This window comes from Barbus barbus, assembly GCF_936440315.1.
Source record: "Barbus barbus genome assembly, chromosome: 29".
Classification (NCBI taxonomy): Eukaryota; Metazoa; Chordata; class Actinopteri; order Cypriniformes; family Cyprinidae; genus Barbus; species Barbus barbus.
The window spans coordinates 24267867-24291405 of NC_136757.1; the positions used below are offsets into that span (position 1 = coordinate 24267867).

The 23539-nt window shown below is 36.4% G+C and overlaps 1 protein-coding gene across 1 annotated transcript; it reads right to left on the minus strand.

The window, feature by feature from the left end:
• Nucleotides 1–1779: 1779 nt before the first annotated feature.
• LOC306849513 (intraflagellar transport protein 81 homolog) lies at nucleotides 1780–23295 on the minus strand. Its single transcript, XM_079384603.1, has 18 exons — nucleotides 22883–23295; nucleotides 20915–21018; nucleotides 20529–20709; nucleotides 19338–19427; nucleotides 19191–19256; nucleotides 17642–17752; nucleotides 17410–17494; nucleotides 16454–16617; nucleotides 15973–16068; nucleotides 14742–14888; nucleotides 11519–11668; nucleotides 9468–9596; nucleotides 7074–7163; nucleotides 6834–6920; nucleotides 6090–6161; nucleotides 5916–6001; nucleotides 4192–4237; nucleotides 1780–3643 (listed from the first exon to the last, which is right to left on the minus strand). Exons 1-18 carry the CDS (start codon nucleotides 23024–23026, stop codon nucleotides 3461–3463), a joined length of 2031 nt encoding a protein of 676 aa, XP_079240729.1. The 5' UTR covers nucleotides 23027–23295; the 3' UTR covers nucleotides 1780–3460.
• Nucleotides 23296–23539: the final 244 nt, after the last annotated feature.

Consider the following 23539-nt stretch of genomic DNA (forward strand, 5'->3'; position numbering starts at 1 on the left):
ATATTAGACAAAACTACAGAATGTCACATTTTATTATTAGCCATTTCAACACATAGATGTTTTACCAGCTAAGAAGTTCAGCACTTTTAGAGTTTCATCCCTCTATCTGATGTGAGCATAAGTATTGGAACAGTTGCCTCACAGGTCTTTCTAAGTGATCAGCTGTGTCCTGTTGCATTAATTCTTCAGATATTAAAAGCAGGGAATGTGTCATATCAGTTATATCCATTACTTCTGTATTGTGAATCTTGCATTCGATGATGACACACACAAACCAGGATGAAGACGAGGGAGCTGACTTTGAGAGAAAAGCAAGCAATTTGGATGATAAAAGAAAAGAGGAAGTCAATTAGAGCTATAGCAAAAACAAAGGGCATGGAGAAATCAAGAGTTTGGAAACCACAAGAGACACCAACAACCAGCAACGATCTGATCGGCTGAGAAAACAACAGTAGTTGATGACAGACAAATCATAAAAGCTGTGAAAATGAATCCTAAAAGACGTGTCTGTAAAATCACCAACAACTTCCAGAAAGCTGGGGTGATGCTCTGACAATCTACTGTCCTCAGGAGACTTTGACACAGAATTACAGATGCTACACAGCAAGATGCAAACCTCTGACCAGCACCAAAAATAGAAAGGCAAGATTAGAGTTTGCAAAAAAGCACAAAGGTGAGCCAGAAGAGTTTTCGAACTGTGTTTATGCACCGATGAGACAAAGATGAACCTTTATCTAAGTGATGGGAAAGCAAAAATGTGGAGAAAAAAGGGAACTGCAGTGATCCCAAGCATACAGCCTCATCTGTAAAGCATGGTGGAGGTGGTGTCATGGCATGGGCATGCATGGCTGCCTCTGGAACAGGCCCTCTCAACTTTACTGATGACTTAATGTATGATGACAGTAGCAGAATGAATTTGGAAGGGTATAAAACCATCTTGCCTACCAATATTCAAGAAAATGCCACCAGATTCATTGGGAAGTGCTTCATATTGCATCAGGACAATGACCCAAAACACCCTGCCAGTTCAGTCAAGGAATTTATAAGGGCAAAGAAATGGAAAGTCTGAGACTGCCCAAGTCAATCTCCAGATTTAAATCCGATTGAACATGAATTTCACCAGCTGGAGAGGAGAGCAAAGGCAGAAACCCCCAAAACAAGCAACAATTGGCTGCATTAAAGGCTTGGGAAAGTATTTCAAAGGATGAGACCAAGAGTCTGGTGATGTCTATGGGTCACAGACTCACTGTTGTGATTGTGCACAAGTGATCTGCAACTAAATAATCACTTTTAATATTTTATATCTGCCTTATGTTCAACTGTCCCAATACTTATGCTCACATCAATGAGTGGGATGAACTCTAAAAGTGCTGTTCTTTTTATTTGGTAAAACATATGTGTGTTGAATCACCCAATAATAAAATGTGACATTCTGTAGTTTTGTCTCATATTAATCTTTTAATCATATTTGCAAATGTCTTGACTCCACAGCCAACAGAGCAATTTTGTCTTTACTGTTCCAATACTTATGGAGGCCACTGTATATATATACAAAGCACTGTGTCATTAAAAATATCAGATTTTGAATGCATTATTCATAAATTTAAATATATTTTTGTTCAGATCATTAGAAAACATGACAGTGTTACTCAAAGTGTAAATTTTTTTAAACTTTGAAAATAACAATTGATGTTCACTCACAGGTTAAGCTAAAACATTTTAGTACTTTTTAATCATAAGTAGAAAATGGTATAAAAATGAAAATATAACATTTTTAAGAACTTCTCAATTTATTTTAAACTCATTTTTTAAAAGATATAATCTTTTTTGAATCACCTAATACATCCTTTTGGAATGTAATAAAACTTTAGTTATTGTTAATAAAAGAAAATGTAATTGTGAAATGTGAATACGATGAGGCCATTTTGAACGAGACTGACTCGGTATTAAATCATTTAAACTGCCAGATGTTCATTATACTGCAGACACACTGCTACGCAACAGTACGCCAGGATGCAGTGCTTACACCTACTCATTTTTATAGAAAGGATCCATTTATATGTGCTTTTGGGTATGCTGTGGTGATATTGATTCTCATCCAAACATTTCGGATGAATGGATGCTCCAGTCAGAGAAAGAAAAATAAAAAGTTCTAGTGGATATTCTAAAAACTATCACCAGAATGGCACCTGTAGTTGCAGGATCAATATGCATGATCTGAACAGCTGAATATTCCACATTAGAATGTTAAAAAATAAAAACAATAACTACATAACTGTATAAATCTTTCATTTGCAATGTTTGTGACTTTGATACATTTTGTATAACTTTAAAAAAAACAATACAGAGGTGAAGCCTAGCAGTCTTCTCACTTGTCCATACAGTGCAAAAAGAAAGAATAAGAAAATGAACATTTAGTAAATAAGCAATTCACAAATGATGATTGGACAAGTCAGTCTGTTTACTACTGTAGCACTACCCTGACAGCGCAACAAAAGTAGATCCAACTGAATTCCTAAATTGGACGGCTCTTCTGCCCAAGGTCATGGCTGTTGTTTCCCAAAATAACCTGGAGCGCAGACGCATCCAAAGTGTAGCACTTTGTAGGGCATTATCTTTGAACACGCAGACTGGAGCTCTGTTCTTAAAGACGTGTCAAACCCGAGACTAGGGACTTGTTGAATGTTAGTGTGTCAGAGAGTTTTGAACCCTCTTACCCAGACGACCCTTAGGATATGAGTTCTTTCACTTCAGAATACATTGATATTAACTAATATACAGTTTTAAAGGAACAGTTCACCCACAAATGAAAATTTGCTTGAAATGTCCTCACCCTCAGGCCATCCAAGATGTAGACGAGTTTGTCCGAACAGATTCTGAGAAATGTATCTTGCTCACCAATAGATCTGCAGTCAGAATGAGAGTCCAAAAAGCTGATAAAACCATCGTATTAGACTCAATTGCATTAATTAACATCTTGTGAAAAGATGCTTGTTTGTTAGAAACAAAATCAACAGTAAGACGTTTTAAATTCAAACCATTGTTTCTGACTGAAATACTAGTCCTCTATTGATAATCTTGCTTTCTCCAGTGAAAAAAAGTCATCTTGTTTTAATCAAGAGTGAAGCTAAAAACAGTCCAAAAGCATTTTAAACAAACATGTTGATGTTTTTTTTATGTGAGAGGGCAACAGGTGGTGGACTTTTTCACTTAAAGAAGTGTTATTGTTGTGGATTATTGTGATGTATTTGTCAGCTGATTGGATTCTCATTCTGACGGCACCCATTTAGGATCATTGGTGAGAAGTGATGTAATTAATTTTTGGGTGAACTATTCCTTTACCTATTCCTTTAACATAGAAATTAATGTACATACAATTGTACATATACAATAAGGTATGGTTATTTATATAATTCATACATTAATGACCAGAAAAAGAACTCTTAAGAGGGAAATGGCATCACAGAACCAGCATATCCTTGCCAACATCCTGGATGACATGCCCAATGGGTGCCTGGCTCTGAGCCTTGAGATAGCACTGCTTCTTGCACTCCAACAGCGTCTCCAGATCCTTCCACATATTCATCTGTCTCATATTGGGCTCCTGGTTCTCTCGCACCTGCTTCACCTGCTGACGTAGAACCTGTGAGCCCACAGATACACAATGTTCATCAGCTTTGAAAAACACGCCTAGTGCTACATGTTCCATCTGCTCTCTGAAAACAATCATTTACATATGTTCAAAGCATGGCTGGAGCAAAAACAACTGACCCATGACACCTGATCTGATTTTCAAATTCTTGCTGTGCCATTAAATTTATTGTGCCCATATGACGGCAGTCAGTTTTGGCGTAATACATGGATTCAGAAAGCTTGTAAAGTAGCAGCAGTAAACAGTTAAAGGGCAGGACAGGCAGTTATGGGAGAGTTTGGCATGATGTCGTCTCTCCTTCCACTGTGCTGAGAGGGTGGTCCACTGGTTGTACATCAGGGCAATGATTACACAAGCTTTGTTCTAACACTGGCACTGATTGGATTCTCCGCACAGTTCGGTAGAAATATCGCAGAGGCCAGGCTCTTAACTAACACTAAGTTGACCCAAACAGATGCGATAAAGACAAGTAAACGACCTGATGGGACTAAGTTATGAGTCAGAGAGGTTTGACAGATGGTCAAAGACAGTCTCCTCACCTTGCCCAAGGACTCCTGCTCTGCCGTGTTCGCGATGTACTTCTCTCTGTAAGAGAAGGATGTACAGTGATTCCTTAAAGGAATACTTGTTTTGATTTAGTTAAATATTCTTTCTCATGTTTATCCAAACCTGTTTCACTTTGTCCAAGCTGCTCTTTTCCATTAAAAAAAAACATACAGTGGCTCCTTTCTCATTGTTACATTCAGCCACATAGTCAACCTCTTAAAAAAGTTGTGATAGACATGTCCATAGACTTGTAGATAAAATGTCCACATGCCTTGTGCACTATTTCTCAAGTCTTTCAAAGCCTTATTGTATGTTCATCTGCGAATAATATTTATAGAAGGAAATTAAATCAATCAGTGAATAACAGCTTATTATTAGTCTGTTCCTCAGACAAAACTATTGTATGATTTCTAAAGAGTTGGAATATAGTGCATGAGTCATATTGACAACTTTAATAATTTTTTTTTTTTTTTTTGGAGCTTGAGAGCCCCTGTTCATTGTTTGCTTTCATTGTATGCAAAATAGCAGCATAAACATTCTGAATATCACTTCTGAACAGCAGCACAAACATCATTTCAGTCCTTAGTAATTATTAATATTTTGAATGTTTTTTTTAGTTAAACTTTGAATAATTGTTATTTTTTATTTAAAGTTTAGTTTTTTTGCATTTTAATTTCAGTGTTAGTTTTAAAACATTTTAGTACTTCAACTTAAATTAAATGGAAAACTAGAAATTGTATCTTTGCAACTAAAATAAATAAATAAAGTTTCAGTTATAGCTATTTTTTTAAATTTCTGTTAACATTTAATTTATTTCATTTAACATATATTTTAAATTTGTATTTCTTTTACATTTTTAGTTTTAGTTTACTACACTGGTCTGGATGACTTTAGGGTGAATAAATGACAGCATTCATTCATCCAATCATTTTTGGGTGAACTATCCCTTTAAATGTCACATTTAGTTACTTTCTATTGAACAGCTGCCCAAATAAACTTTTAATGCATTGCTTGGAAGGAAAACAAATCTAATGACAATGATAAACTAACTTATGACTTTTGATTATAGCAGTTCTCCAATTCCTGAGTCACTCCTACTTAGGATTGAACCTGCAACCTTTGTGTTAACAGCTTGAATCCTTAACCACAAGGCTATCGCCCGCCTCCACATTTAGCAGAAATTGTGCTAAACTTTTCGAATGTGTAGGCTGTGTGGATCAGGAATGGGTGAATAGATACTTGAAGCATAACTGAAACAAAAGACATGAAAAAAACAAGCATTCTGAGCAGTAGGCAGGCAGGCGTGCAGAGAGCTGCCAACTCAAAAGAGTCTCTCAGGAATCATTTGTTTGTCAGTTATGAAGCATGAATTCATTTGTTGTGTACACGTCTGTCTTTTCACTGGAGCTTTTAGGTTTATCTATAGCAGATATACACTATATTGCCAAAAGTATTGGGTCACTCCCTTTTAATGAACAGGTTTGACTACTTTAGTAATTTCCATGAGAACAGATCTTAATGTTTAAGCATATAAAGATATTCTAGGGAATTGTGTGCTTCTAATTTTATTGCAACAGTTTGGACAAAACCCTTTTCTATTCTAACATGACAGTGCCTGTGTGTATAAGGCAAGGTACAAAAAGAAGTAGTCAAACCTGTTTATTAGAAGAGGGTGACCCAATACTATTGGCAATATAGTGTATCTTCAGTTTCTTACCTGAGAGCTGTCCTCCGCACCTGTAAGTCCATTGACTGATTGATCTTACTCTGATCTGCCGCCCTCTGCATCTGACTCTCAATAATCTGTGAAAGAGAGGCCGGGGAGGAGACAGAGTGAGAGAAAACCACAGGACTAGAAATCTTAGACGTCTAAGAGGGAGATGGTTTTTACCTCTCTCATGCAGGTAATGTGATAATATCGGCTTTCTTCCTGTGCCGTCTCTTCCCTGAGCATCCTCACTTCCTGTATAACATCAGGACATTAAATCTTTCTGCTCATGTATATTCAATATTATTTCATAAGATGCTATGCTGGTCAAGTTGAGACCAAGGTTGGCTATCTTTGAATTTATGAGTTGGAATTTGAACATCCACAGGATGTTACACTCGAATCTGAATTGGACTAAGAGATTCACCAAATTTGATTTCAGAGTTATAAGCCTGCTTCATGTTGTTTGGATGTCCAAATACAAAACCACAAACGAATATACATTTATTTTTCTAATATGAATTACCTTATCACACACACAAGACATGAGGTATTTAAATAAATGATAAATGAATGAATAAATAAATATGTGTGCGTGTTTGTTTATTCATAATGTATCATTTATTAATTAAATATAATTTTACGCTTTAATGTTGTTTGGCACCATTTAAAAAAAAATCTCATTTTAATTTTGCTTAAAAAAAACAGCATTCTGGGAAAAGCATTGTTCCACCATGGTGTATAAAATGAAATTTATATTATTAATAAAGTAATTTTACTAAATATAATGCAATTACATAAGTTTACAGATAATTAAATGTACATCTATTTATAATATAACAATACATAGTTCAACATATAGTTCAGTATTTTTTTATTTAAACAAACTCCCAATTCAGTATCAATGCTACAAAACTCCCATAATACCTGTTCCAGCTTGGACCTGTTGCTCTCCAGTCCTGCAGCACAGGTGTCATACTGAGTCTTCTTTTGCTCATACTCTGGAGCAAGCTCCTGTTTTAACAAAGAAAACAAAAGAGAATGCAATTCTGACAGAGCTGATATGCTGATTGGCTCTTTGTAGTTGATAGTGATTGTCAGTATGAGGGAGAGAAACAAATGGCTTTGTATCTTCAGTATCTCGCTTGATGCTAAACAGTCACTCACTGCGTGTTCCTGTCTCAGAGCTCTCAGGTCCTTTATCAGAGGAGATAGAGCAGATTTCTTCTCTGCTATCACCGAATTCAGCTTCTTTACCTGAAATAAACACAAATCTTCATGACAGATGATGACAAGAGAGAGAATCAACCAAATGCATACAAATGAGTGAGTTAAAGAAACGTATTCCACAACAGAGTTTTAGTATCTATTTAACCCTAAAAAGGGCAAAACCATAAAGAGACATCAGAAAATTAATTTATTTTCCATCTTCCATTTTCCATCTTATTGGAACTCAAATAATACAATTTCATGATTTTTATTTTTTTTTTCTTCAAATTTGACTCTTATTTTTATTTTAATGTTTGTATTCCCCAGGATACGTCGTCCCTTTGGGGGTATCAATTCACTGATAACAGAACACTTGTTTATCAATGCGTTTAACAACATGGTTGTAATTCCTCAACGCTTTGGAATACATAAGGTTGGTCTCTTTTTAAAGAAGATACATTGCAGATTATTGCTGAAGTGAAAGCATTTCAAAACGAAAGTATAAAAAAAGTTACAATAAAGATAATGATAAAGATAATAAAGTTTTTTATTTTATTTTATATAAAATAAGTATTTATATGTAAAAATGTATATCTAAAATTTCTATAAAATCAAAGCCATATGTCTAACCAAGTTGTGTTCCAAATTTGAAGTTGATATAACAACAATTGTGGGTCCTGTGAGATTTTGTTTGGGCACTATACCAAAAATAACACTGGGTTACACCCAAACTCTATTGATTTTTTTTAATGCAGTTTTCTGTCACAAATCAATCATTTTCTGTCACAATATCACTTCTATTACCAAATATGGAACCTTGACTGTCAAGATATTTCCAACGATATGTGTTTTGTCAAGATTACAAAAAGATCTGATTTTCTAAAACACAAGCCACACAATCAGTCTATGTATATGTTTTTATATCTTGATTTATACCCCTAAAAGGGCGACGTATCCCCTGAGATACAAACATTTAGGGACTGATTACAAAAAAATGTATTTAATTCATAAAATTTCAATGTAAACCTAATAAGCTGATGCTGAATGACAACGTTTTAAACAGGTAAGTCCCCTCCAACATGTGTAAATTTGTAAACTAGATACATTTTTATTGGAGGGTAAGTAGATTTCCTACTACAGGCGGCCATGCAGTTTTAAATGCTTCCTGCGAGCGAAAAAAATTATGTAGAAACAAAAGTCACCTCATCTAAATATTCACAACAAACACCCTTTCAAAATGAAACCAAGAAATAAGACCTACACGTTGTGCTGACCTACACTTTCACTGGTTCTCCCCACAGCTTCTCAAATGTTTGTATCCCCCAGGATACGTTGCCTCTTTTAGGGTTAATATATGGTATTTTAATAAAAAAAAGCTTGTTTGGTAAAAATGGTCACACTTTATTTTAAGGTCCAATTTTCACCATTAACTGACTTTTGCCTCAATAAATTTGCTGCTTATTAATAATTAGTAAGGTAGATGTTAAGTGAAGGTATTGGCTAGGTTTAGGGATGTAGAATCTGGACATGCCGAATATGTGCTTTATAAGTACTATTAAACAGCCAATATGTTAATTATCGGCATGCTAAAAAGCAACTAGTTAATAGTGCTATAATAAAGTGTTACCGGTACAATTGCCATTATTATGTATTTAAAATAGTTTAACACTTTTAGTTTTTTTTTTTTTTTTCTGCTAATAGAAGAATGGTGCTTCATAAACAACTGAACAATATACACATTTTAACCTCAAACACTATCATTCAAAAGTTTAGGGTCAGCAAGATTTTGAAAGAGGTTTCTTATGCTCACCAAGGTTGTTTATTTGATCAAAAAGTACAGTAAAAACAATCATATAGTGAAATATTATTATATTATATTATTACACTTCAGAATAACTGTTTTCTATTTTAAATGTAATTTATTCCTGTGATGCAAAGTTGTTTTTTCACCAGTCATGTATTACTACAGTCTTCAGTGTCACATGATCCTTCAGAAATCATTCTAAATTTGTTGATTTGGTTAAGAAACATTTCTTATTATTATGAATGTTGAAAACGGTTGTGCACGTAAGTGTATCTCATAGTAAAGATAATGATAACAACTACCTCTAATTAGCTTTTCCCCAAATCACTTCTACTGACTTTGTTTATCTCTGATTATCTTGGGTGTCAATAGGGAGTTGTATCTGACAAAATGTGCACTCTTGTGGTAAAATAAACTCCTCTAGAAAGTTTATGACCTCATTAACATTCCCCAGTGTCATATGCATATTGACAGTCTCCCAAAACACAGAACAGAACATTTGGGAGAAAGCTAGAGCATCATTCTCCAATCTGCCTGGCCCAGCTCACCATTTCAGACATGTCGTCCAATGTTCGTCCCTTCATCTCGTCCAGCTCGCTCTTGATAGCAGAGACTCTCTCCAGCTCTTCCTGAGTATCGCTGTAGCCCGAGATCCCCCGCTGAGCCTCCAGAGATTGCTGAACACCAGAACACAAACAAAGTATAAATAGAACCAATGTTTATTCGCCTTGTCAATTTGATTATATTACTTACTGAAATGTTTGATTATTTGCATACAGTAAACAATCAATGTTACGGAAAAACATTTTAACTGCGAGCTGCATAATTTCAGCCCACAAATCAAACAAGATCTGAACCATATTAGCCAACGTTTGTAGCGACAATCTTATAATCAAATCAAAAACGACCCTATTTACTTCCAGTATAAATGTCCCTGTCAATGTGCATGATTCATCAGAACATGTTGTTCCAAAATCAAATCTTTTCATTATATTTCATCAAAATGTAATAATGGTCTCTGCCTCTTAAATGACTTTTCATGTCTGCTTTTGTGACTAAAATTACATTAACCAATGATATCACAAGCAGCCAATAGCAATACAATCACATCTAGATGGATAAAAACAAGTACCATCTTACATTATATGCTAATGAATATTCCAATTATTGCATTAGACAGTAATGATTGTATTTTGATATTCTAAAATATGAAATAACTGTGGATGTAGTTTTAATTATAACATAAATGTTGGATTTTACAGAAGCCCGTTTTTGCCACAGAATAAAAAAATAAAGGTAATTATGGTTTTTGGTTTGTATCTCACATTTCTGCAATTGTAGCTCACTTTTTTCTGCAAGTCTGTGTTTATATCTAAAAAATCGTCTAAATTATGAGATATAAATCTAAATTTCTTTCTGCAGTGACAGTGTAACGGTCAAACACTTTCTGAAGGGTCATGTCTGTACAGACAAGCCATAAATCGCAGTGCAAAGCACTTTATTCTCTATGTACAGAGGGAACTTCACATGTCAAGCTGAAACGGCTATGGGTTTTATAATAGGACAAAAATGTGCTGAGCATTATTTCTGGGGAGATTACATGACTAATCACATAATCAATTTAGCGTCATCTAGACATTTTGGACTAGTCAGGGAAAATGAAGAACTTTGCAAACTTTTTGCAAAAAGATTTGTTTTGGCTCTGTGGTCAGTTTCAATTTAGTTTGGAAAATACTTGGTACGTCAATATTGAAGGTGCACAGATTAGTAAATTACCAATACTGATAACATGTTTATCACTGTAATCAATGAATGTAATTCTACCTATATCATGTTAATGTTCTTCATTTCTTTTGGGTACAAGATGTGAGGACATATTTTATTGGCTGATGCATTTGTAATGCTCGACAGACGCAATTTGCATGTGACATGTGGAATGAGTGCGTTGGCAGGGGTTTTACTGATGCTCAGGCCGTTTGAGGGGAAAAGGTGCCAAAAGGAAGGGTGGCCCAGGCTCGTGCAACCAACTGCAAAATGGAGGAGGAAAATTCCCCTACTCAAAAAATAGCAGCATAGGACACAGACAGGGAGCAAATGCTGGGATCATAAATAGCCCAAGCTCAGCCTTTCTGCGTCAAATGGGCTATCAGCAAGTCAGAGACAGGGAGGGTTCAGAGGTGTGAAGTCATTTCCAGGAAGGTGCTGTAACTTTAGCGTTAAATCAATTTGAATAGACAGGGACGAGTACAGGGAAGGTAGATTATGTACCAGTGCATATAAGATGGTGAAATGATACGCTAGGTAGGAACAAAGGTGGGCATTAAGCAGGACACGATTTCAATTTCAGTTCTTGAATTTGAATTAAATTTGAATTGGTGTAATAAACAGGATGCAAAATTGCAGTTTGGATTTGAATGTAGGGAGGTGGAGTTCAAATAAATTGAAATGAAAGAAATACATTTGAGAATGATGCAAGCTGTGAAGGTTGGCTTGACAAACACTTATTTGAAAGTTTCAAAAAACATTTGAACAAAATATCAACGTTTATAGACCTTGTGGACAGAGAGAATGACAGAATCATGGATAAATGTGTGTTTACCAGCTGCTGTTGTCCAGCTGTGTGTCGTTCTCTCAAGATCTCTTCAGTCCTTTGTAGAACACCATACTCCACCTTCAACTCAGCGATCTCCTGACGTTTCTTCTTATAAGTGCTGCTCTTGCCACGCATCTTGGCCACATATCGCTTAAACTAAAAAACAGTATAAGACGACAAAAAAATCTAAATCTTAATGAAGACATGAAAAAATGACAATAAAAACTCAAATAAATAAATAAAAATAAAATGAAAAGGACAATAAAGGAAAAAGGACAATAAGAAACAAAAATAAAGACAAAAAGGGACAATAAAAAGGCAAATAAATCAAATGTGGTCAGAAAATATCTAGGAAAAAAGTATGGGCAACAAATACTCAATTACTATTTTTTCTTTATCAAAATTAAGAAAAAAAATTAATGCAACATTTATGTTTATTTCATGCACGTTTCCACAATTTTAATCTCCTTTTTGCCTTCACTAGTTACTTTTAAATTTTCCTGTGGTGTGACAAATGACTTTTTAAAGGCATAAGCACTCATGTAGTTTTGCAATTAATCATAGTTTAATTTTAGGTCATCAAATCCACATGCATAATAATTATTTAAAAAAATGAAGTGAAATGGTGTTTAAAATGGTTTTATGTTAAGTATAGTGTGTCATACATCAAAAAGTATGTCTATTTCATGTCAACTACTCACACAAAATACCCATAAAAACCTCATTAACAGTAAGTACTTATGAATTAGAAATTATGGACAGTGAATACTTGCATATAGACAATAACATGGACACTCAATAAGTAAAAAAGAACTCCAATTCCATACAACAGAGTCAGTAGAATCTGCTGTGCAATGAGAAAATGTGACATTGGATATTTCAGAAGGGATAAACAGATCACAACACACAATGAGCCCTGGTTGAATGACTGTCTCTCACTAATGACTACAAACAAAGCAAAGCCACTGTCTCAAATAGGAAAATGGTAATGACATGCAAACATCACCTGCACTGCATGTACATGTACAGGGTTAAGGGATGCAATGAGACAAAGTCAGGGGAACATTGTGGCCATGGCTCCGTCTCCGGTAAGGTGAGAGTCTCTAGGAGACAACAGCTCTGAGGAATGAGTGGGTGTGAAGAAGGGGCAAAGCAGGGTGCCGCTGGGATATTTCAGTGGATCTCAACAAAAGAAACCTGAGCCCACAGACATGCAACCAGAGGGACAAAAAACATCTTCATCTGGCAGCTCGTTCGCTCAGGCTATACTTCTGTCAGTATTGCCAATGGCTATAAATGTTGAGAGGCACCGGAGAGCAAACTCAGAAATCACACAATGTGCCGTACATCACTTGGGGCACGCAGAGATTGTGTGTGAGAGTTTATACTTTGTGTATTTTGGGACAGCAAGGGCAGACAAGGTTGGTGCGGTTTGGGAGGGAAGCAGCAATAATGCCTCGCTGTATTCTCGAGTTCCTTCACTGCAAACAATTGAAACAGTAACACATCAGCATTTAAATGCTTTACTGCAGGTTCAATTTATGTTAAGCTCAACAGACAGCATTTGCTGCATAATGCTGATTAACCTACTAATAATGTCACTTCATCTCTTATATTAATCATTTTAGAGTTTTTAAGCAGCGGTCACACTAGACTTTTTTTGACACTGCAACATTTTATGATATGCAGTCACACTCTGTGTTGTCTTTTTTAAAACTATAAATTCAATAAAATATACAATCTACTCCACATTCCTGTAACACTGCAAATCGGTAGCTTTAAAGTTTGTCACACTGTGATGTATTGTTCTTCACGTGATTCAAATTCTCACTCCAAGATGCACTGTTGAGATGAAGTGGAACATGGACAAGAAGTATAGACCTTTTTCCCGAGTAAACAGTGAGTGCCGCCATTACGAATTCTAACTTCCGATTGGAAATTTCAACATTTTAAAAGAACGAGCTGAAAACGTCCATCCATGCTCATTGTGAAAAGATAGAAATTAATTTTTGTAGTAATTACTGTACCATAATACCACAAGTGTTGTCGACTGAGCTGAATTTGCATTGAACTGCCACCAACTTATCTAACTCTCTTAATAAAAATTTAAAAAAATAATTTTTGAATTCCTTATAAAATGTTTGTTAACTCATAATTCATAAATCACCCCCCCCCCCCCCTCTACATTGCGCCACAAGTTGACCATACTTGGTTATTGTCTATTTCAGAGGCTCAGACTTGCACATCCCTATCACATCTATAGGCACACACTCTCTCTATAGTTTCTGCTATCCCTCACTTGGCTGTTGCTGTTCACGGTTGGATGAGCCATGGACAGAAGTGAGTGTTATCATGGAGAGGCTGATAAAATCGCAGGAAGTCCAGAATTGGGGGAGGGATGGTAGCTATTTTAGCCAGGGTGCCGCTCTATCTATTCAGCCTGCCAATATCTCTGCCCAAGGCCGGCCAGGGAATGGAACATCTGCTTGTTAAAAAAAAAAAAATGCAGACAGACAGCAAAAAGTGAGGACAGGATAGTTCACAGGTCTCAGAAACAGACACAAGCCTGTTCATCACTGACAGTTACTCCGGGAAATCTCCTGGGAAAAAAACATTACAGCTCTGGCTCCGGGGCCAGTGTGAGAAAGTTTGAGCCAGATGACATAACTGTCACCTGTCCTTTTGGAGCTGAGCTGCTTAAAGGGGTAATTCACCGCAGGCAAGATGGACTTTTAATAAAACTTGCCTGGCTATGCAGTAGAAACGTGAAAAATACTTTGAAATATCTCCTATATGACCAGAAAAAAAAAGAGAAAAAGGCCAGTTCTCTTTTGACAAAAACTTTTGATTTTGGTGCCATGCCTCTGGATCCAGAAAGGAATAAACAAAATGCGGAATTTTGGTCTATAGTTTACAGCTGTCAAAAATCTGCAAAATTCCACCTGATGGTGCAAAACATGCATCTGGAAGACTTTTACAACTGCCATTGAAACAATACAAAGCTGGTTGAAAATCTGCAAACTTATCCTTTAAGTGTACTGTATGTTTAATGCCTTTCATATTTGTTTTTCTATGATACACGAAACAAGAAAATACAGATAATTTAGGTATACATTGCAAAAAGTAAAGTGATCTAACTGGTTATTATAGTAGTTTTAACACAACAAATGTTGTAATATTTCTAAAAAGAACAAAGAATTTCTGTGTAGTAACTGTATGTTTTCAGCACCTCATCTCCACGGATCAGCTCCGCTCCACCCCGCTCTCGTGCCTGACTGCTCTTCATGTTCAGTTCTCTCTCCACAGCCGCCAACTCCTCACGGGCCTCCTGCAACTCCTCCACCTTGGTTTCCTTCTTACGGACTATAATAGCAGCCTAAACACACAAATGTATTTATTACTTTATTACTTTTTGCTGGTTTATTGACTCCCACATTTTCTTAATTCAAATTTTAACAAGGATTTAAATAGAAAGTTTTAATAATATATTAATAAAAATGAAACTATGAAAAAAAAAGTAAGATTCTGCACTATTTCTTACTTTCACTGAAGATGCGCAAAAGACACTCGCTGGAAAATCTAAAATTATGCTGGAGCACATTCAAGCAAAAGTGGGACAAACTCAACACTAAGACATTCTAAAATTCATGTATATTTTTAAATAAAACTTTTCACCCAAATTGCCATGCTGATAAACAAATGCAATTTGTCATGAAAAAATATGTTCAATAAGAAATAATGCAAAACAGAAGACTTCTCTCACTTGATGGTTGTAGAATGCGTTTGTTATGTAAACATGCTAGGTGGCTTGTTTGACAAGGTGTTCGAAAACAGAGAACAGAGATGTAAAAAGAAGTTTGCCTTTTAAAAAACACATATCTAGACCTTTTTCTCCCCCATTCCACTGCCCAACATTTCACATTTTTAAATGCAAAAACATATCTTGTGTCAACGGCCCCATAGACCTTAGGAAACCACTGTCTGTAGGAAGATCAGGTCCCTGGGACAAAGGTCAGTTATACAGTCTTGTTGTTATGCAAAAATATTTGACATCAGAATGCTGCCAATCAGAATCAAGAGAGCCTTTTAATAGGCTATGATAATGGACATCTGGCAACTACATATGAAACAAATGCACATTGTTGTATTAGCAAATCAGAGAACATCAAACATTCTTTCAAGTTCAAAAGACATGCAAGACAAGTGCATCATCTCTCCACACCGGTACGAAGGCCACACGGTCACCTGTACCCTGTGTTTCCATTCTGGGCACGCTGGGCTTCAAAGGGCTTCAGGGGCAAATACTAAATCACACAGTACTCAATCCTGCATGAATAAAGATTGCCTGCAAAACAAAGTTTGGGCAGAAACCTCCCAGCCCAAAATAAACCTGACCTCTCAGGTAAAAAGAACAACACCTGTTCAAGCAAAGTCAAGTCAAAACAGAGATGACACCTTACCTGCTGTCTGAACAAAGAGAGTTTATCATCCATTGGGTTGTTACGCATCATCTTCTTCTCAATCAGATGGTTGATCTCGGTGTTGGTTTCTCTGATCTAATGAACAAAAGACATTTCATTACTCTATACACTACATTCAAATTTCGGGGCCAATAAAAGAAAATATAGCAAAAATGCATTAAATTGATCAAAATTGAGAGTAAAAACATCTCTAATGTTGCAAATTTTTTCTATTCCAAATAAATGCTGTTCTTTTGAACTTTCTATTCATCAAAGAATCACAAAAAAAAAAAAACTGTACAGCTGTTTTCACACTTTCTTTAACAGCATAACTATTTTCAATACTGATAATAATAAGAAATGTTTCTTAAGCAAAAGATCAGCATATTAAAATCATTTTTTGAAGGATGACACCATGTTTTTATATTGTTCTTTGTTCAAACTTTAACATCGAGATTCACATCCATGCACAGCGACTGACCTTTTCCTCCAGCTCTCCCAGTTCTGCTTGGCCCATAGCAGGCTCAGACGCCACCTTCTGTAAGTACTGCACCACCTTTCTCATGTTCTCCAGCTCTCTGGGCAGCTTCTCAGACACCATGTAGGAGTTGAACTTGATGTCCTCCTCGAGTCTCTTCATAAGGCCTGTGATTAGGATCACATGCATGTTACCTTTACAAATAAAAGTACTAAAGTGATCTCGCTCTGCGCCACAACACTTGTCTATTGCAGTGAGCATGTAATAAGATTCAGTGGACATCATAAAGAAACTGTTGTGGAGTTCTGAACTTGCAATGTGAGAACATAAGAAATAAATGCACCATGAATAATTCCTTGAAAGATGAGGAAAAGGTGCAAAGAGGTCACAAAACAAAATACGAGTGACTAAAGTTTAAAAAAGCACCATTATGTATACATTGGCCTAATGGTTAGAGAGTCGGACTCGTAATCGAAAGGTTGCGGGTTCGAGTCCCCGGCCGGCAGGGATTGTAGGTGGGGGGAGTGAATGTCCAGCGCTCTCTCCACCCTCAATACCACGACTGAGGTGCCCTTGAGCAAGGCACCGAACCCCCAATTGCTCCCCGGGCGCCGCAGCATGGCTGCCCACTGCTCCGGGTGTGTGTTCACGGTGTGTGTGTGTGTGTGTGTGTGTGCATTTGTTCACTACTCACTGCTGTGTGTGTGCACTTGGATGGGTTAAACGCAGAGCACCAATTTCGAGTATGGGTCACCATACTTGACAATACGTCACGACTTATATGACTTACTTATATTATATATTTGAAATATACGTGTTTTGTTTAAAATAATCTTACTTAAGGAATCACTCACATACATAATTTTAGTATGGGTGTGCAGTGGGAATCGAACCCGTGATGACCCATGCTTAAACTCTGAGTGATTCTGGGACAGGTGTCCTTAAGTATAGCAACTCACTCTCTGGCTTTTCATCTGCGGCTGCCTGCTGCAAGTCTTTGAGCTGGATCTGACATCTCTGCAGTCTCTGCTCTGCCTGGAAGAGCTACACCAGAGAAGAAACACAGCCTGAGCCATCAGAATGTCCAGGAGACAATAACTGATTCAATAACTGGTCATGGAGCTCCAGTGAGTTTCTTCAGACATAAACATACAACTGACGTATTTGTGCAGGTATTCAGACTGTCTCTACCTGGTTCTTCTGCTCCTGTTTCTGATGAGCAAGAGATTCTTCTCTTTCTTTTTCCACCCTTAGCTGTCTGGCCAGTTCCAGCATACGTTGATGGTTTGACACTGCCTCTACCTAGTGGAGAAGAATAGTATCACAAAAACCAGGAAACCAGAATAGTTGTTTCACATTTACTATTCTAAATAAGTGAATTGTCTGGAATGGATTTGAATATGGTTAAAACTGGGACTTGAAAGGAGTTACGATCATATGCTTATATGGAATTTTCCGATGCAATTTGAGCTTCAGAACTTTTTCAGCTATGAACATTTATGTCAGAAGTAATTATTTTTAAATATTATATAATTATTAAATATAATTGTTAAATATTTAATTAACCTAAACCTATTTTGTGTGTAATTAAATTCATTCATTATTCCATTTATGCCTTTTAAACAGTGACCACAGCAGTTCAATTTGATAGTTCTCTGTAAATGTGTATATTTGCAGGTGCGATTCCATCATATAATTTAGTTTAAAGGGGTCATATGATGCGATTTCTTGTTTTCCTTTTCTTTAGTGTTGTGTAGCTGTTTGTGCATGTATACGATCTGCAGAGTTACAAAGCTCAAAGTCTCCCACAAAAGAATTTATTCCATCTAAAAGAGAAGGCTGATCCAGACCGGGCTAAAACGCCTCATTCAAACACACCCCCAAGTCTACGTCACGATGTGGAAATATTTGCGTAATGCCGCCCAAATGTTCATGCAAAGAAAGAAGGCATGGTTTCAGTAACCGCTGTAGTGTTGATGCAGCCATGTCAGGGAGACGCTGTGTGTTTCTATGCGAAAGCAAAAGCACTTTATTTGGCCTTCAGAAAGTAGATGCAACTAGGAATCATTGTTAAGATTTGTTTACAACACAACAGCACAACCTAAATGATCGAATTTGTGCAACGCATTTTATGGACGACCGTTTTGTGAACCTAGGAGAGTACAAGGCTGGCTATGCACAAAGGCTAGCCTTTTCTAAAAAAAGAAAAAAGGGTCAATTCCGACTTTGCTATGACAATCTGGCGCTTTGACAGTTCAAATGCGGAGTTTTGCGCAGTGTAGAGTAACGCGTGTGTGTGTGAAAGAGAGAGAGACAGGGTCACATCACAGTGGAGTCAACTGTCTTAACCGCGGCTTGTCATCACTGAGCATCATCACTGTGTCTGTCATGTGACTCTGTTCCTCTTTCGGCTTGAACTGATGATAAAACTAAGGACATTATTAACTGTCTTTATTTACTTTGAAAGCTGAAGCTTGCGATTATGTTAAGGGGATAGCTGGCCAATCAGAGCAGACTGCACTTGTTGGAAGGAGGGGCTTTGTAGAAAACGATGCGTTTGAGAGAGGCAGGGCATAAAGGAACTACCATAATGTACAGTATTTGAAAAATAATGTATTTTTTGAACATTAAAGCATGTCAGCATATTCTGTTACATCAAACACACAAAAATAATGATCTTTAAAAAAGCATCATATGACCCCTTTAACAAACGGATTCTATAGGATTCTGTCTTTCTTACCCTCTTTTTAAGCCGCTCCACCCTTTTTATGAGTTGATCCTTCTCCTCCTCCATTGCAACAATGTCCTGCAGCGACACATTCTTATTTGTATATAATGCAAAACTCTACATGACCAGATGGGACTTCAGCAACACTGGCTTTCTTACCCGTCGAATCTCAGCGGTGGAGAAACCTGAGCTCTTCAGCTGTTCACACTCTTTGTGGATGTTCTTGAATCCCTCCACCAGCTCCTCATACTATAAAAAGAATAGAAAGAAAACATTAGAATAAAGCACAAAAAATAAACATCTATTAGTCTAAATTGCTGCACAAATACACAAACAGAATCTATAAGATTGTATAGAACACAAATAGGGTTTAACATTCACAAGTGACAAAAATGTACAACAAAAGTAAGCAACCACCATTATTTATACATAATAAACCCTTAAACATAGGATTTTTTCATCCACCTCTAAATATTATATTAGCACCTTTTACAATTTTTGCAACCTAATCATAAAAATTTGGAACAGATTTGGTTAATTTCATTATTTGCCAGCAATATATATATATTCAAATTAAATGTAATTAGTTTAAATTCTGATAAATTAAAGAAACAATGTTTTAGAGATATATCTAATCTTTAAAAAATACATAAGTTTGCACTCTCTTTGTGTGAAGTGCCAGAATGTGTGTTATATAAATGAAAGGGAAGAAATAGAATCTAAAAACAAATGGTTTTTAAAGCTTACAGAAACTGTTCATCCACAAATGAATATTTGCTGAAAATTTACCCTCAGGCCATCCAAAATGTAAATGAGTTTGTTTCTTCATCTGAACAGATTTGAAGAAATTTAGCATTACATTACTTGCTCACCAGTGGATCCTCTGCAGTGAATGGGTGCCGTCAGAATAAGCAATCCAATGTGGATTATTGTGATTTTTTTATCAGCTGTTTAGACTCTCATTGTGACGGCACCCATTCACTACAGAGGATCCATTGGTGAGCAAGTAATATAATGCTAAATTTCTTCATATCTGTTCTAAAGAAGAAACAAACTCATCTACATCTTGAATCAATTATCAGCAAATTTTCATTTCTGGGTGAAATATTCCTTTAAGACATACTGTATGTTCACATTTACATTTACATTTATTCATTTAGCTGACGCTTTTATCCAAAGCAACTTACAATTGCTATATATGTCAGAGGTCGCACGCCTCTGGAGCAACTAGGGGTTAAGTGTCTTGCTCAGGGACACATTGGTGTCTCACAGTGGATTCGAACCCAGGTCTCTCACACCAAAGGCATGCGTCTTATCCACTGCGCCATCACCACCCTTCATTAGTCATACCTGGTGGTAGGTCTCAGCAATGATATCATCTTGGATAAACTCGGCAGGAATCTCTAGTTTGACGAGGAATCTGGCCAGGTATGCTCTCTTCTTCAGCTCTGAAATCCTCTGTAACAGCCAGTGCAAGATGGGGTGCACCACAGGCTTACTGCCCGCCACCAAACCCTGACGAAAACTGCTTCTGTCAAGGTATACACATTTCAAAGCTGATTAGATATTTAAAACTTAAAAAGTGCAAGAGCAAAAATTTAACTTTTGAATTCATTTCATCTTTCGGTTTCTTTCTCCAGAAAACAAACACCCAGCTAAGCAACTGCACAATACCCATTTGTCCTGAGACCACCATGTTACATATTCTAAACTGTTTTTCACTACTTCTGTCTTACACTTCAGACATTCCTCCAGGAGGTTTGTATTTCAGCATCGCAAGAAGAGTAAACATTCTCTTAGTAGTCTGCTCTGGCATTTCCTCACGTATATCAATGGCTTGCTGAAAGAAAAGATAAATAGATCGAGACAAGATAAAGTGTTAAAAACAGCCGATTACAGGGAACACACAAAATAAACCTGACAGATAGGGTTTGTATAGCACACCAGATTATTAAATGCAAATGTAATGTACCAGTAATATAAAATAAATAATAATAATAAAACAGATGACAGGGACACAAAGTCAGTACTGTTATAGTCATGGCCAAAAATATTGGCACCCTTGGTAAATATGATCAAAGGCGGCTGTGAAAATTAACCTGCATTGTTAATCCTTTTGATCTTTTATTTAAAACATTCACAAAAATCTAACCTTTGATTGGATAATAAGAATTTAAAATGGGAGGAAATATCATTATGAAATAAATGGTTTTCTCAAATACACATTGGACACAATTATCAGCATCCCTAGAAATTCTTAAGAGCAAAATAACTCTGAAGTATATTCTCATTCATAGTCACAATTTTGAGCACTCCAGGGTGATTATGAACATGAAATTATCCAGCCATGGCTTCCTGTTTCACAGAAATATAAATAGGAGGGGAAACAAAGTCCAAATTCCCTTAATCATCCATCACAATGAGAAAAACCAAAGAATATATTTCTGATGTGCAGCAAAAGATAATTGAGCTTCACAAATTAGTGAAGTGGCTTTAAGAAAAGAGCTAGAGCAGTGAAAATTCCCATTTCCACCATCAGGGCAATAATTAAGAATTTCCAATCAACAGAAAATGTTATGAATCTGCCTGGAAGAGGACGTGTGTCTATATCGTCCTAATGCACGGTGAGGAGGAGAGTTTGAGTGGCTAAAGACTCTCCAAGGAACACAGCTGGAGAATTGCAGAAAATAGTTGAGTCTCGGGGTCAGAAAACCTTAAAAAAATTGTCAAACAGCCCCTACATCACCACGCTGTTTGGGAGGGTTTCAAGAAAAATTCTCCTCACTCATCCATAAACAAACTCCAGCATTTTCAGTTATCAGACACGACTGGAACTTCAAATGGGACTGGCTTCTATGGTCAGATTACACTAAAAAAATAGCTTTTTAGCAGCAAATACTCAAGATGGGTTTGGTGAACGTACCCCATGTGTACAATGAACTATACTGCTGTATTTGTGATGTTGTGGGCCTATATTTCTGCTGGAGGTCCTGGACATCTTGTTTAGACACATGGCATCATGGATTCTATCAAATACCAACAGATAATAAATCTATAAGTGACTGACTCTGTAAGAAATCTTATAATGGGCCATGTTTGGATCTTCCAACCGTACAATAATCCAAACACAAACTTCAAAAACAACACAAAAATGGGCCACTGAGCACAAAACCAAGCTTCTGCTATGGCCATTCCAGTCCTCTGACCTAAACCCTGTAGAAAATGAGTGAGGTGAACTGAAAAGAAGAAGCACCGTCATGGAGCTGGGAATCTAAAGGGTCTGGAGTGATTCTGGATGAAGGAATGGTCTCTGATCTCTTGTCAGGTGTTCTCTAACCTCATCAGGCATTATAGGAGAACATTTAGAGCTGTTAAACTGGCAAACGGAGGTTTCAAAAAGTATTGAATAAAAGGGTGCCGTTAATTGTGGCCAATGTGTATTAGAGAAAAAACTTTATTTCATAATGATATTTCCCCCCATTTTAAATTCTTATTATCCAATGAAAGGTTAGATTTTTTATTTTTTTTAAATAAAATATCAAAAGGATTAAATTAACAATGCAGATTAATTTTCACAGCCTTCTTTGATCATATTTACCAAGGGTGCCGATATTTTTGGCCATAACTGTATATTATATTAAACTTATATAAGGCTATTTATTTTACTTTGCATTTGTATTAAAAAATATGTTTTTTTCACTCACCTTTGGATCAATTTCAGCCAGAACATCATTTAACGTCTGCAGTAACTGCATTGGCTCCAGAGAGTCGAATGTAATGAGATTGAAGTTTTTCTTAAAAGGCTCCCTGTTCAGCTGTTCAACGATAAATTTGAGCTGTTCGCTCATCTTGGAGGGTTTGTGGATTTCAAATCTAAAAACAGCCTCACTTGATTGCGATGTTTACACTTTTTTCCGACTAACGTTAGCTTATCGAAGTATAACTTATTTCTCTGAGCGCTGTCACAGAATGTCGCTTTTTATTTCACTTCAGTGAAATTAAAATGATAAATACTTGTATACGCCGTGTAACTGCGTGCACCGCTAACACATCAACAAATTCTGCCTAGGAACCGTTGTCACACAAGGCCTGGTTGCTAACAGGAAGTTGGTCATCTGAAGAGATTTCTTGTTTTGTAAAATAAAAGTCCTTTAAAATACTGTTACTGGTTTCTGCTCTGCAAAATAAAAAAGGTTTAGTACTTGTTTAAAAAATATATATCATAAAGGATCATAATATAAAAATAAAACAATTATAGGACCATTTTTTTTAAACACTTCAAAGATGTTTTAATATGATGTTAAAATGTGTTTTAATAATAACGTGGGACTGTTATATTATAGATGCAAACTATCTTTTTG